This window comes from Vanessa tameamea, chromosome 3 (genome assembly GCF_037043105.1).
Source record: "Vanessa tameamea isolate UH-Manoa-2023 chromosome 3, ilVanTame1 primary haplotype, whole genome shotgun sequence".
In the NCBI taxonomy this organism is placed as follows: Eukaryota; Metazoa; Arthropoda; class Insecta; order Lepidoptera; family Nymphalidae; genus Vanessa; species Vanessa tameamea.
In genome coordinates, this window is record NC_087311.1 from 2782247 (window position 1) to 2796632 (window position 14386).

The following is a 14386-nucleotide window of genomic DNA, read 5'->3' on the forward strand; positions in this document are numbered from 1 at the left end:
TATAATTATTTTGATCATATATTTATAACAAATTTGAGTCTATATATATTTGTATTTAAATTCGCTATATCTTTAGTGTTAGAAGTTTCAAAAGATTATTTGGTGTTGCTACTTAATGAATGTTTTCAGACGAAAATTGTGATGGTTGAATGTGATATGGATTTGGACGATACATTCGTTTATATTGTAAGCGATATTCCTATATTTTATTAAGGATTAGCTGTATGTTAATGTTTTGTAATTCTTGCATAACAATAAATGTGATTTAAAAAATATCATGTATTTTATTTTGTGCCTTTAATACCAAATACAGTCAATATGATGCCAAGAAAAATAGTTTTATAATTACTAGATATATTAATAACACGCAATTTAACTTTAAGTGTGTTAGGGTGTGTGGGCTTTATTTAAAATAATATAAAATTCTTCAAAAAAATAATAAAATCAGACTCCAAATTTAATTCTGGGGTGGACACAAAAAATCACGACCAAATTGATAACCTCCTTCCCTTTTAAAAAGTCGGTTAAAAAGCGAATCATTCTCTTATTTAAGTACATCAAATAAAAAATCTAACAATTTGCTGTCGCTTTACTTCTTGGTAAATCTTAGCAATAGCACCAGTATGAAATAAAAACTTGATTAATGTTCGGTAATTCGTTTATTTCAATAAAAATAAAACGAAAATATTATTTAAAAAAAATTTAAATATACATATATAGTGCACCATTCTTAAAATTGATTTACTATATAAATAAAAAACAATGGAATGTTATGTTAAGAATATTCTAACAGATCTTGTCTAATCTCCTTAAACAATATATATTTAATTACTTTAACAATATGAACATGATTTACAACAAGCTAAATAAACTTCATAAAGTTATTCACAATACATTATTATATCAATAAAATGTCTTAATGGACGGACATAGTTACAATTGTTAATACATTTTATAAGTCTTAGAACATTATAATATAAAAATAACAGATCAAAATATTGCATCTTACATTCTTGCACAAATATAATTAAAGACTACATAAGACTGTTATAACCTGCGCACTATGAGAATGTAATGGAACTTTGTCAAAGTATGTATATCGACCATGACCGTTCTCGAGTGAAGGAGCGTTAGCAAAGACATTCTAAATAATAACTATTCGACTCTGGGAAACCAAAAAGGGCACATGGTTTTATACGATTATAATTTATTTCTATGTAGGTATGTATGTATGTTTAATTGCCAGAATTATTTTGGATGATTGATTTTTTCAAATGTAACCACTTTAATAAAAACGTACTATCACAAATCTTTACAATAAGAGAGTAACAAAACCCGTGAAAAAATGCTAATATATCATACAAACAAATAAGTAAAAACGTCTCGCAGAGTTTGCCGACGCTGCTTCCCGATGGTCGGTCTGCGCGTATTTCAAAACGTTTCGTTCCGGAAAGTCGGATCCTATTCTTATGGCGCGCAGATTATATAATAAAATAATTGAGAACAAACATAAAATTACTCCTTATGTCATACATACCTGATATTAACACGTATTATGAGCATGTCATCTTTAACAAAGCCATTCCTAATCACATCACTCACGACGGCATATTCGGTGTAACCGAAGCCGCGAACACATATTTCAGCGGTGGGCCTCTTGAAGGCTATCAGGCTGGAATTGGACATCATGGTGTCCCTCTGCGTCATGTCGGGGTCGTATTGGTTGATCATGGCGAAGGTTATGCGTCCGTTGAACGGCCACTCCAAGCAGTGGTCGTATTCAGTCTTCATCAGATGCACGTGGAGCGCGAAGCAGTGAGGATTTTGTGGGGATATGTTTAGACGGACGCAGAATCTGAATGTTAAAAATATTTGCGGTGAAATGAAATAATTTTGACTTCAATAGGCAAAATAAAGTATCATAAATTACTTATTATCTATGTTATTTGTAATTCATTTATGGTTAAATTACAATATGATCACAAATTGCATATAAGCAATAATATTAAAAAAGAGGTTTTTGATATATATGTTTATATATTATTGAAAACTGATAAAGTTAAAATCTAGAATAGTTTACAGAAAAAAAGGATTCATTTTGGATATATTGTCAATATATAAATGCATAAAAATACCTGTAACCATTTGGTGACGTATAAAATCCAGGGCTGTACAACATTTTGAAGTGATCTTTCAACATGGCGTCTAATCTCGTCTTGAAGTTGTCGATTTTCCAGATATAATTTCCCATACAGTAGCGGAGGAGCATGTCATTGTTTTGTTTCATTTTCGCCACCGCGAATGCAGAGAGCTGCTTCGACATGTTAGCTATTACTATGTCCTGCTCACGATTTCTTTGTTCCAATACTACAACCCTCTCATACAGTGCCCTTGGGATTAAGCAATACATTTATGCATGAGTCTATTACCAGAGCCGAAAGATATTGGGAATTAACATAAGTTTGTAAATGTATGACTTTGGATAAGGCCAGAATAAAATTACAATTCTTCTGAAGATACTTTTTGGTAATTTATAGAAGTCAGTTACGTTTAGTAACTGTCTCTGTTCAATTTGTTTAGTAGGACGCAAATAGATTATTATAACTGATTGCAGGTATAATATTAATGACTGCTGTAAATTTTGTTTTTAAATAATTTTCTAAATTAACTTAACTTATAAAATTATGTTATGTTAAAAAGTTACGCAGAGTAACAATCCTTAAATGTCCTAGTACTAGGCAAAATTGTACTATCCCCTCAAGAGCGGATGGTTAGGGAGGGTGAATTTTAATATTGGATTTTATCAGACACATGCAGGTTTCCTTACGATGCGTAATAACACAAAATAAGAAAATGAAAATTTGGATAACGCTGAATGCTTGTATGGATTTGATTTGACCTGAAAATTATATAAAAAAGTATTTTAAGTTGATTTAAGATCTTGTTTACCTTATAAGAGCGCTAGTATTACTGAGTGGGGCAGAGGTACTTTGTTCCCCATTTTTGTCCGGTGCTTCCCATAGACACATGGCCTCTTGTTCCTTGGCATCAATACTAGCATTTGATATATCACTGTCGATTTGAATCTTGGAATATGCATTCATTAGGAACTAAAAGTATAATGATAAGTTAAATAAATAAAAGTTAAAAAGCAACCGGTGATGTCTGTTGTATTTTTAATTTTCATATTTCTAAGCTTACACTCATATGGTTTTGAATGTCATTATGTAAATGGGCATTCATATCTTCTTGACTATCAAAGGTTTCCTTGCAACCGACAGCCTGGAACGAGCATGGAACCCTGATTTTTGATTGAGAAGAAGCCTCGGGTTGGTTAAACTCACACACAGCAATATGTGTATCTAGATCGAGTGGGGTCACTTTGACCGCACAACCTGAAATAATTAATTACAATAAAGCATTAGAATAAAATTTCGGCTTTTCTCAACGGGACTAACCAACTGCGCACGTAATTTAGTGCGCAAATACAAAGTGTATTTGTATTCCCTCACTCATATAATGTGACGGAATATTAATTCAGTAAAAAATCCATTAACACCTTCAGTTCCATCTAAATCCTAGCAGGGGTTTAAAGGATCTGGGTGTGCGTGTTGGGAGGCACCACAGGTCTCTTAAAATTCTTATTGAGAGGGAGTGGAGATTGCCTGTGCACTGTTTGTACCCAGGTGTTTGTTGTGCATAACGGGTCTGAACATTTTATTGGTCTGTCATCAGAAACATGATAACCTACACAATGTATAAATCACAACCTATTTTTATTTTTAGATAGGACATATGAGCTGGATTACATTCTCTTTATAAGAAATTTTAAGACTGAAAATATTGTAACCTGCTTATTGAAAAGATTTTTAAATTAGCAAGTCTTTTCTTTTGAGGCAGATATTGTTATACTATTTCTAAAAGGAATAACAATGATATGTTGTGTTAAGCCTTGCCACAAGAGTTAGAAAAGAGTACAATAGTTTAAACAGAATTTTTTTTACACCATTATATCCCCTGTACAAACCTTGAGATTGGGTACTAAGTTTAAAATTACCAAGTCAGCACTTTATTTATGTAAGTATAAATATTTTTTTTCAAAGTCGGTATAAATAGTTAAACATACATTTCAGTTATTAAAATTCAAACTTTAATTCATGATATTCTTATAGTCTATGTGTTTACTTATTATTTACTTTTTATTAAATTTGAAGATAAAAGTACCTTTAGCTGCAAAAGGACATGACATTCTTTGTTCTTGAATTTCTCTTTTAGTATAATTGTCGGGAAAAATATCAACTTTCATACTGAGATTTATATTATCTATTGGACAGTGGCCACTGTTTCTGAAATGAGATACACACAATTATGATTATTATAAATTGTTGGGACTTAATGCTATATCAATAAGAGCCTATACATGTCCTACTGCTAGGTATAGCCATAATGTCTTGTTGAGATGTGCTTATTCCATCACACTACAATTCCATTCATGAAGGAACATAGAAAATTAAACTAGTGCTACATAAAAGTATATTGTACAATATTTATATTTAAAAACCGACAATTGTCTAATTCTTCTAAGATAAGATTTATAGCAAATTAAATTCTTATTATTGTGAAAGGTGAGAAGTATTTACTATTTAATAATAATATTTTAAGTCATTGGTATACTCACTGTAACCATGAAGTAATACAACTTTTACAAAATTTGTGTCCACAAGTGGTTATAACTGGATCCCGTAACCAATTCAGACATACTGGGCATTCATACCTGGATTCAGGCTGGTTACTGAGCACTGTTTCATTTAAAGTCGTTATACCCATAGGCTGAAATTCATAAATATTTAGAATTATAATTATTAAACAATGTATTTAACATGAGTGTTTTGTTTATTTAAGAAAATGTTCATAATTTTATTTATAAAAAAACAACTTTTTGAGATTCTTATACCGGGCACAATATAGTTATTACATTTACATATTTAGCTCTAACTTAAATTCTGTGACCTCTAAATTTAAGGTGTGTTATTTTATATAGTTAACTTTATGTTTTATGAGCTATAACTACATCATATTTTATACTTACGGCAATACCTTCTGATGCATTTTTAATTTTATTTGGATCCATTTTACTACATTAATTTTCAGTAAGTTTTGAGTATTTTTTTTCAACTTATCCAAAACAGTATATAAACGTCATACTGACTAAGTTAGTCACTGTCAAGTGTCAGTGTCAAAGAGTAGGGTTATAGGTATTTATATTTCTCAGAATTGTACTGGACAGTGATTACTGTGCTAAGTGTCATTCAAAGTCTTCTGTCGTTACTATATATATATTCAAATTCAGAATTCAACATAGACGTATAACACGTTTTCTGGTATCCTGTTGTAAAAGCGTATAAATTGTCACACAAAAGAATTACTAACACATAAAAAAGTTTATGTTTATTCCTTGTATTAATAGAATGTCCATCAAAATTTCCAGAAAATTCATTTATATTATTACGAACATACATTATATGTATTGTGAAGAATTGTATATTGTATGCATGTGAAATATTTTATAAATGTGAAGGTATATATGAACTGTTCATTTTCCCTTATGAAGTTATTTGACTACTCAAAAGAAACATATAAATTTTTGTTTAGGGTAAAATAAATGATAATTAACCTTTTAAAATGGTGCGCCGTGTGACGTCATTTGACGTATGCAAGTACCATTAGCAACGCTATTGAAGTTTATTATTAAGATTTATTATATTATAAAAACATTGCACGTATCCTAAAAAGCTTTCTTAAATTTCTCAATTCCATACCCGTTCCCCTATTTAAGTCTCATATAACATTTGTTTATTTTGCTCTTTATTTAAATCTAATGCTATTATTTGTAATACTATATTCTTTCTTTGGGTGGTGGTGGTGGTGGTATAAGAGATATATCTATATATCTATGTTTATAAATAATTTCTTTATATTATATAATATGTAGAGATTTTTATGATTACTGTTGTGTCGATGCCCCATGCTGTATCCCTAAATACAAAATACCTAATATTCTTAATTCTCAATCGTAGGTTTTCACTGGGGAATCTATAGCTTTACTAGAATTCATTAAATTTGTTAAGTCCAACAAAATCCAAAAATTCATTATCTTTACAGACTGTTTGAGCTTGTCTTCGAGCTATTTCCTATCATTCTACAGATTAAAGAGATATTTCTCATCAAAAGGGTTTAATCGTTAAAGTTACATGGATCACTAGCAACTTTGATATTTGTCACAATGAAATAGCTGAACAATTGTATACCTTATACCTTGTTCTGTCTCATATTCGTAATCATTTTCTAATTTATCTAATTTGTCTAAAAAAATACTTCTAATTATAACATGGTTTATTATTATTGTCCTTATTATTGCGTGATTCGTAAAATCAATTCAACAATATTTCGGCTTCGTTTGGGTTATACCAGTACTCTATTCAATCAGCAAAAACAAAATTTGAAAACTATGGCGATTCAGTGTACTAAGTTAACAATATTTATATCAAGTGTCCATATATCTTTCCTGGATCAAAACATACTTTGATGCCCCATTATGCAGAACGAACTATGCCAAAAATAGCTTTTTGCTGTGACAATTATAATAAATGTTACAGTAATGTAGATCTTTAACGTAAAACTACTTAAGTTTTCAGGAGCTTTAAAAAATCTATTTGTCAATAATATCTTATTGTTTTTGTATGTTTTTTTTGTTTTTTACACTTTAATTACTTTTTAATAAAACCTTATTTTAAATACTTTGATTGTCTGCTAACTACTTGTTCTTAGTAGGTTCACTCCATGTTTTAATATAACAGTGGAAACTTTGTTGGCTTATGTGAGACTTATTTTGTATCAAATGTTTGTGTATTTATACTATGCTGTATGTTTCCCGAAAATAAATAAATAATTGTGCTAAGCTTAAAGAGTGTTTGTGTGAATATCATCCTTCTAGCATTCAACGTTTAGTAAATATGAAATTTCTAGTCTTTTCTCACTTTTTGTTAAATATTCAACTAGTTTTTTGTACTTAGACAATTTATTAAAAAAAAAATTGTTCTAATATTTTTTGTATTATTTATATATTCTATTCTAAATTAAATTATTTATTAATTAATTTAATTATTTTGTTGTTTTAGTATACTGCTGCTTAGTTTCTTCTCATTATCATTAATCTCTTCAATCTGTGAAATATTTGTGTTTATACGAGGTATTGGTAGAATAAATTACGAAAATCTAGCGTAAATAAGCGCCAGAAAAGATGATTAGTGGCTGGAACACGTTCTTAATTGAATATTATGCCCGTAAAAATAAGCACCATTGAGTTTTCGTTTGCTTAATAATTTACTGTGTGTATATAATCCCGGCTTCATACGAGTACAATAAGGGCCTACATAAAACTTTTAGATTGTAGAAGAAAATTAAATATTTGTTGCGTAGTTTAAAAGATCTAAGCGTACAGACTGCGGGAAGTTACTTTGTTTTACGATAACAATATGCATATATTCTTATCATGGAGTGATCACTTCCCAATAGTTATAAATATATATTCCTCGCCCTACTGCAATACCTTAACTTAAAAATAATAATAATATAAATATATGAACTATGAATTGCTAACCGGTTTTTAATTTTTTTTTTATATAATTAACGCCATTAATTAACTGTTTTCGTTTGTGTGGTATAATACGAGTAGTTTCTGATAGAAGCAGCAAGTTTCAATTTTAAAACGACCTGGATATGTCCATTGAAAGTTTCCTTGCCTTTCAAAGGGCTTAGCGAAAAAGACAGGTATCTAAAAACATATGTTATATTACTAATTTTTAAAAAAAGATTTAGTATTAATAAATCTCACATGTCGGTTTTAAACTTGGCAGCTATTTTCTAATATATCGTAATATATGTATATAGATATTTAATTAAAAATGTTATTTTACTTAGAAGTATTTTCCGAATTGTGTACGGGGACCAGTCCGTCCCCGTCAGTCGGTATAATTACCTATTAGATTGGATTGAGTCCAGACAATTTCTTCATTGACTTGGAATGTGATCTTGAAAATGAATTATTTGTCTTGGTGGGATTCTAAACTTAGCCTAACACTTAGTCTTAGCTGATCTCGACAGTAATGGGCCAGTCCCTCCATAATCGGGACATATTTTTTATGTATCGCCATTTTTAGCTTGTAATGTAGAATCTCTTTGGTAGTACACATTTGCTGAACTGTATAGGTATAGTTAGGATCATGTATTGTGACATAGGAATATTTATAATATGACAATTCAAAAGTACTTATAAGAGCCTATTTTAATAAAGTATATTTTTTGAATTTCGTTAAAGAAAAAAACAAACGAAATTTATTTATTTATTGGAAAAATCATCAACTTATCACTAAGCACTTAAAATTAATATCTGACTTGGGTAACATACAAAGTGATACGTCTTTAAAGGTGTAAACAACATTAATAAATATGTAATATTTATTTTTTATTGTATAATAGAACACTGAATTACATATTCTATTATTTAAATGAGTCTATTTTTAAAAAGAAGTTTAAAAAAATAGAAAAGTATGGATCAAATAATTTAGTAAGGTTATAAATATTGGAGGGAGTATTAAAATCATTTCGCTCATCTCTCAAATAAAGCCGCACTGTTCTTGTACTTGATTTACCTAGACATTACCTGTCCATTTACCTGTCAGTCAGTGTGGCACGTTGTTTCCTTAAAACTGAACTAAATCACATTTCTAAAGGAAAGTACAAACTAATTTTCACTCTAAGTGTCTTATATAGAAGGGTTATTGTTGATTGGAATTGTTGCAAGTATTAAATTCAGCGTAGGTCGTGTTAAGCAACCTTCCATAGAGCTGAGCGGCTTACATAAGCCGATAACGCCATTTTATAATTCCGTCCGAACACGACTCTTGCGCAGAAAATTGAGGTATAAGTTCCGTTGATTCATAAGCGAAATCCTTGAGCAACTTCGCGGACGTAACAAATGGTTAAGCATACATCTTTTGCATTGTTCCTATTGCATCAGTCAGTGCTTGCATAGGAATGAGGTACATACATTACGAGTATGTGCCAAATGTTATCTTTCGATGCCATATTTTTCGAAACTTAATTAAATTACCGGTTAGTGTGTCGTAATGGTAATCCTGAATGAATTGGTCTTTTTTTATAAGCGCTGGGATTTCTTATTAGCGGTAAAGGAATATCGTGAGGAAATCTGTGTGTAACGGATGAAACGACCAACACGCATTGGACAGGCGTGATTAAATAAACTCCAAACATTCTCTACAATAGAATAGATTTGACAGGTTGCTCATTTGCCTAATTTAATGTACGAGTACGTTAATAATGTCATAGTTTAAGTGAGTAGTACGCTTAGCTGCTTATTCGCGATTACTTTACCATTTATGTCAATGATGAAGTTAGTACACCATTGTTTGGAATCAAATAATTGCAATTTGCACGATGAATAAAAATACTCACGCAAGAAGTTACGAAAACATAATTCGGTCAGGGCTTTTAAAAACTATTTGTACTTTTTACACGAAGCTGTCATTAAATATATTTACTAAAAATTAAATAAATATTATGCTTTAAAAAAAGTGGTCATTGGCGAAATGGGCAACCAATAAGCGTTATGAAAAAGTCAAATCAGTATTAAGTACATTCTTTTATTGAATCAAAGAAGTTTTTTTTAAATACATTTGTCAATATTATGCCCAACATTGACTGTTCTAAGGCCTAACCGATTTTGAGGCGTGATAATAATACTTTATCTTGATCAATAAATAGAATCGTAGATGAAATTCTCCAAGGGATTATTAAAGATAACGTCACAGTTAACGTATTCGTGGATAAAACTACAGAAACAAATCAAATTATAGATAGTCGAAAGAATTATTACGAAATATTATGAATCGAAAAATCAATGAATATTTATAAACATGTATAATATTTTTCGCGTGCATCATTATTTTATCAAGGCTTCGGTGTAATATCTTATGCGTCATTCAGAACCATGGTACTATAGTCAATCTTACCTACTTATTAAACGTTCGGTGTTATTGACACTTGCCTTTTGTATGCAAATGTTATTTATTGATCTATTCTGGTGGATGAAGTCAGTGTAATATGAAAAAAAATACATAAAATTTTGTAATATAAAGCTGTTAGGTAGATACGCTATCGATTTAATTAATGAATTAAACTTCTTTTACTTTCTTTAAAAATAAAATATATTTAAATATTTTCTATAGTTCTATGCTAAAATAATCTTATAAGCTTAATACGTTGATTAGTGCATTCGCAAATAGAATATGGAGATATAATAAGAGAGTGGTACTTTTGTTTTATGTCTAGCTCTTTAGAGTCAATACCTTTTAAAAAATGTATATATACATAGGCAAAGATAGAACAATTCAGTGCTTTTTCTCGTATGTTTGTCAACAGATTTTTTTTTTTTCGTTTGGCTGTTTTGGAGTTTTATGATTAATAAATAGAAAAAAAAATGTTCGAAATTTGAAAATTAATATATGCTATTCATAAATTATAAATATTTATTGTAGCCGAGTTTCGACTACTGACAATTTACTAGATTCTATTGATATGAGCACCATAATTGTGTACAAAACTACCTGTTACCTGTTAAAGGCACACCACCCACGGTAAGGATCACAGCGGGTATCCTATAGCAATAAGTGCATGCCGAAAAAAAACAGTTAATACTATGACGTAGTTCTGGCGATTACGAGCTATTGGACTTTACTTTTTAAAATTAAGGGGCATATTTTTGATTTGGATTATAATGCGGTATATGTGTATTCCTTTTCAACATTTGAATCTAAACCAATTTTTTTGGTTTAGAATTGGTTTGGAATGAATTGGTAATATGCTAAATTTGAGTTTATAATTAATTTCCTGATTGACAGTCAAGGAAAATATCGCTAGACATCAACACGTATTTGGGGACCGCTGTGGAATAAGCTTTTAATCCTTTCAAAATAATATAAGACATATTTGTAGGACATTTACAGATAATAATTTAATTTACAATAAAATTACTCATTTTATTTATGTATAGAATAACTAATTTAATTGTAAATATGTTGATTGATTGAGATAAACCCATTATTTATAAAGAAAGGAAGTACCTTTATACATACAGTCAAATAATTCTCATATCGTAACCGACTTTGAAACACACACTTAACATTGTAACACATTTCAACTAATTTACAATTAAAATGCAATCTCGCGTGTGACTTGCGTAATTTACTACGAGAATAGTTTAACGTGATTATGTAATAGTTATAACTCTACCAGCAGAGGCTTAAAGCTCCGTAAAATGCTATCTTATTAATAACCTACCAGCGTAAAGCCTAGGCGACTTTATGCTGGAAATTAAATTACCTATATTAATTTTATCTTCATTTAAATATTTGTAATTAATTATTACTTAAGTTAATGTTAATAAGTATATAGGTACTTTTTTATGCAAATCTGAAATCTATGAATCATAATTCATTTTGAAAAGAAATGAATTGTATGTACTAAAAGTTTTGGAATTAATATAACAAAATAAAGTATTTATGTAACCTTTTTGTGGAAATATAAAAATGTTATGATTAATAATTTATGTCTTCCTGATCGATGTCGACTACGACCGTATGACGTGTTATTTTTATTAATCGACTGACCTTATAAATGAGCCGATAGATTAACAAGGTATTAAATGGAAATAAAGTGTGGCTGTGGCTTAAAAATAAAGTGTTGAAAAATAACAATTTGTGATAGTATGGATTAATTTCTTAATTTTTATAGAATTTAGTATGAAATTTACTGGTAAGACTTCTATGATTAAACATTGTTTATGAGAAATAATGAACATACATAATTGGATAAATAACAGCAATCAAACAGCAATACTTGCAATTGCTCGATATAAGAATTGACGAGTAAGCCAGTAGAATTATAGACAAAGGACTTGACATATTATTTTCTCTTAGCTAATTGAGTATAACAGGGAATGTAAAAAATATATTATTATACAACTAGGCATCAGAAGTTTAGAAGGCAAAAAAACAAATTCTATGAAATTGACTCATATCTATAACTTTATAACTCTATGGTAATGACTGCAAACTGTAACTTTACCATTCAATACAGTACACAAATACGATTAAATTAGCAATTAGGTTCAGGTGTCACATTTGCGGATTTAAAAAAAAAAAAAACATTCTCAGTATAAAGGCAGTTAATATAAGATAAAAATCAGAGATAGCCAATCTTGTTAAGATCGATACCCAGGTTCTGATAAAAATGGATGGCTGCTCAGAACAAGTTAAATTACACCAAGTCATCTAACAAGGGCCATTTACAATCGAGTCGGGGACGACGCTAGAAATGTGGCGACTAACGATTTCACGATTTATCGCAAACGTCTGTCGTTATCGTATCGATGTTGATCTTGATCCTGACGTACTCGATACTGAAGCTCGTTATTTTTAATCAGATCCAAAAGAGGATGATACGTATTGAGATAAATTTGTACCTACCTCTGTATGAAATTGTGAATTCAAGAACTGTTATTAATATTAATAAAACTAATTATTGATATTAGATACTATGTTTCGAAGATAATAATGTCGGACTTACGAAAAATATTAATTATTATGTAGGTATAGTTTATATGAAAGTGTAACTAAAGAGTTTCTAGGCCTTCGCGGTAGATAACATTTCTAAGTGACTTTAGATTTATGATCAATTGATCATGTACAATGACAATTCAAAACAGTTTATACATCTATTCACTCACGAAGGCGCGCCCCTCCACGGTAAATTATTATCGGTGTGTATGAGTGAGGGACCCTCGTGTTTACAATGTCATAGTGTGCGTGAGACTAATGGTAATGACAGCAAAAAAATATAAATTATATTGTAGTTATGAAGTTTTTTGTAACTAATTAATTAAACGTGGAGGGGCGCGCCTTTGTGTGTTAATAGATCTATACGCAAGCAAAGGTTCTACGAAACTACATTCATATTAAAATTTTGTAATAATACTTGTAAAACTCCATTAAGTGACAGTTTTAAAGTTGAACATTTTACATTTGCATTATTATCTAAGTTATGCAAATGTTTCGTATTTTTTTTATTATTTTGTTTGCGTCGGTACTTATATATTCAACGCTTAAGCCAATGTGAAAGTTCTGTGAAGTAATATTGTCTCTTGTCTCCATTAAAAATAAATTATACTACTATATAAAATGTAACCATTAATTATACGATCTAAGCTGTTCAGATATTAATACCTAAAACTTAACATAGCTTACACTTGATATATTTGTATCGTGTTGTTAATTACGACCGAAACTCAAGAATGGCACGAAGAATTCTCATAAAAAACTCGATTCTTAATTAAAAAAGTATTCATCTGTTTTTACCAGCACAAGACTTATAAGCGAGTTCTCTTAGGAGTTCAAGATGTCTGACTAATATGGAACAGAATAACAACACAAATGAGAGCTGAATGTATTATTTTTTTTAAACAAATTGTATAGCTTGTAGTAACGCGTGCCTTAATACAAGTATCGGTTACTTTTTGTAGAGCGTACGATCAGGGTCGATCAACCTCGTTTAACGGTATCGTCTTCGCATAGACAATCTTGCGTCACCGTCAGCGTGTAATGCCCTGATAGGTGCGGTAAGTGTGGCCGGGGCCTTAGCATCGATAACGGTTATATTCAAAGTTAGTAGACCGCTTATTGATTACGAGATTTGAAGTAGCGGTTCTTGAATTATTCTAAGGCTTAGTTTATTGTCTTATAAATTACATTTTCTAGAACAATTGAGGCACATGGATCTGCATTATACTGTATTATCATTTTACAAATACAACTATAATAATATATAATAGGATTTGTTTAGGTTTTGTTAATTATTCAAGTATGTGTTTGACATTCTGTCTTAGAAAGTTAGGTGGGAACTAAATTAGTAGATAATTACTTAATAATAAGTACAACATGCGTCGTTTTATGACTTCCTTTAACGAAGAAATAATGTAACGTTTAAAATTTCAATTTTTTATATACATTTATGATTTATTTCCAAATAAAAACATTACAGAAAATTATTTTTGATTTAACAAGAATTATGTAATATAAATTATGTATTACTAAATTAAATAAATAGCTTCGTATAATTATGTTTTTATATTTTTTTATAAATTTTTAAAATATGATTATGTCCACAATATTATTTCGTTTATTATTTGAAGAAGTAAGTAAAAACGAAAAAGCAAATTTTAAGCTTGTTAATAAGTAGAGTCAACAATTCA

The 14386-nt window shown here is 29.8% G+C and overlaps 1 protein-coding gene across 1 annotated transcript; it reads right to left on the reverse strand.

Moving 5' to 3' along the window:
* Positions 1–644: 644 nt before the first annotated feature.
* Positions 645–5213, reverse strand: Traf6 (TNF-receptor-associated factor 6). The gene is made up of 7 exons (XM_026635609.2): positions 5090–5213; positions 4679–4830; positions 4225–4346; positions 3202–3395; positions 2950–3110; positions 2136–2390; positions 645–1855 (listed from the first exon to the last, which is right to left on the reverse strand). The coding sequence occupies exons 1-7, from the start codon at positions 5129–5131 to the stop codon at positions 1528–1530; spliced, it is 1254 nt and encodes a 417-aa protein (XP_026491394.2). The 5' UTR covers positions 5132–5213; the 3' UTR covers positions 645–1527.
* Positions 5214–14386: the final 9173 nt, after the last annotated feature.

Coding starts and splice junctions, on each gene's coding strand:
- Traf6 (XM_026635609.2), bottom strand. CDS start 5,131: ATGGATCCAAATAAAATTAAAAATGCATCAGAAGGTATTGCC. Junction 2,391..2,949: donor AATACTAGCGCTCTTATAAG/GTAAACAAGATC, acceptor CTTAATCCCAAG/GGCACTGTATGAGAGGGTTG. Junction 1,856..2,135: donor ACGTCACCAAATGGTTACAG/GTATTTTTATGC, acceptor TTTAACATTCAG/ATTCTGCGTCCGTCTAAACA.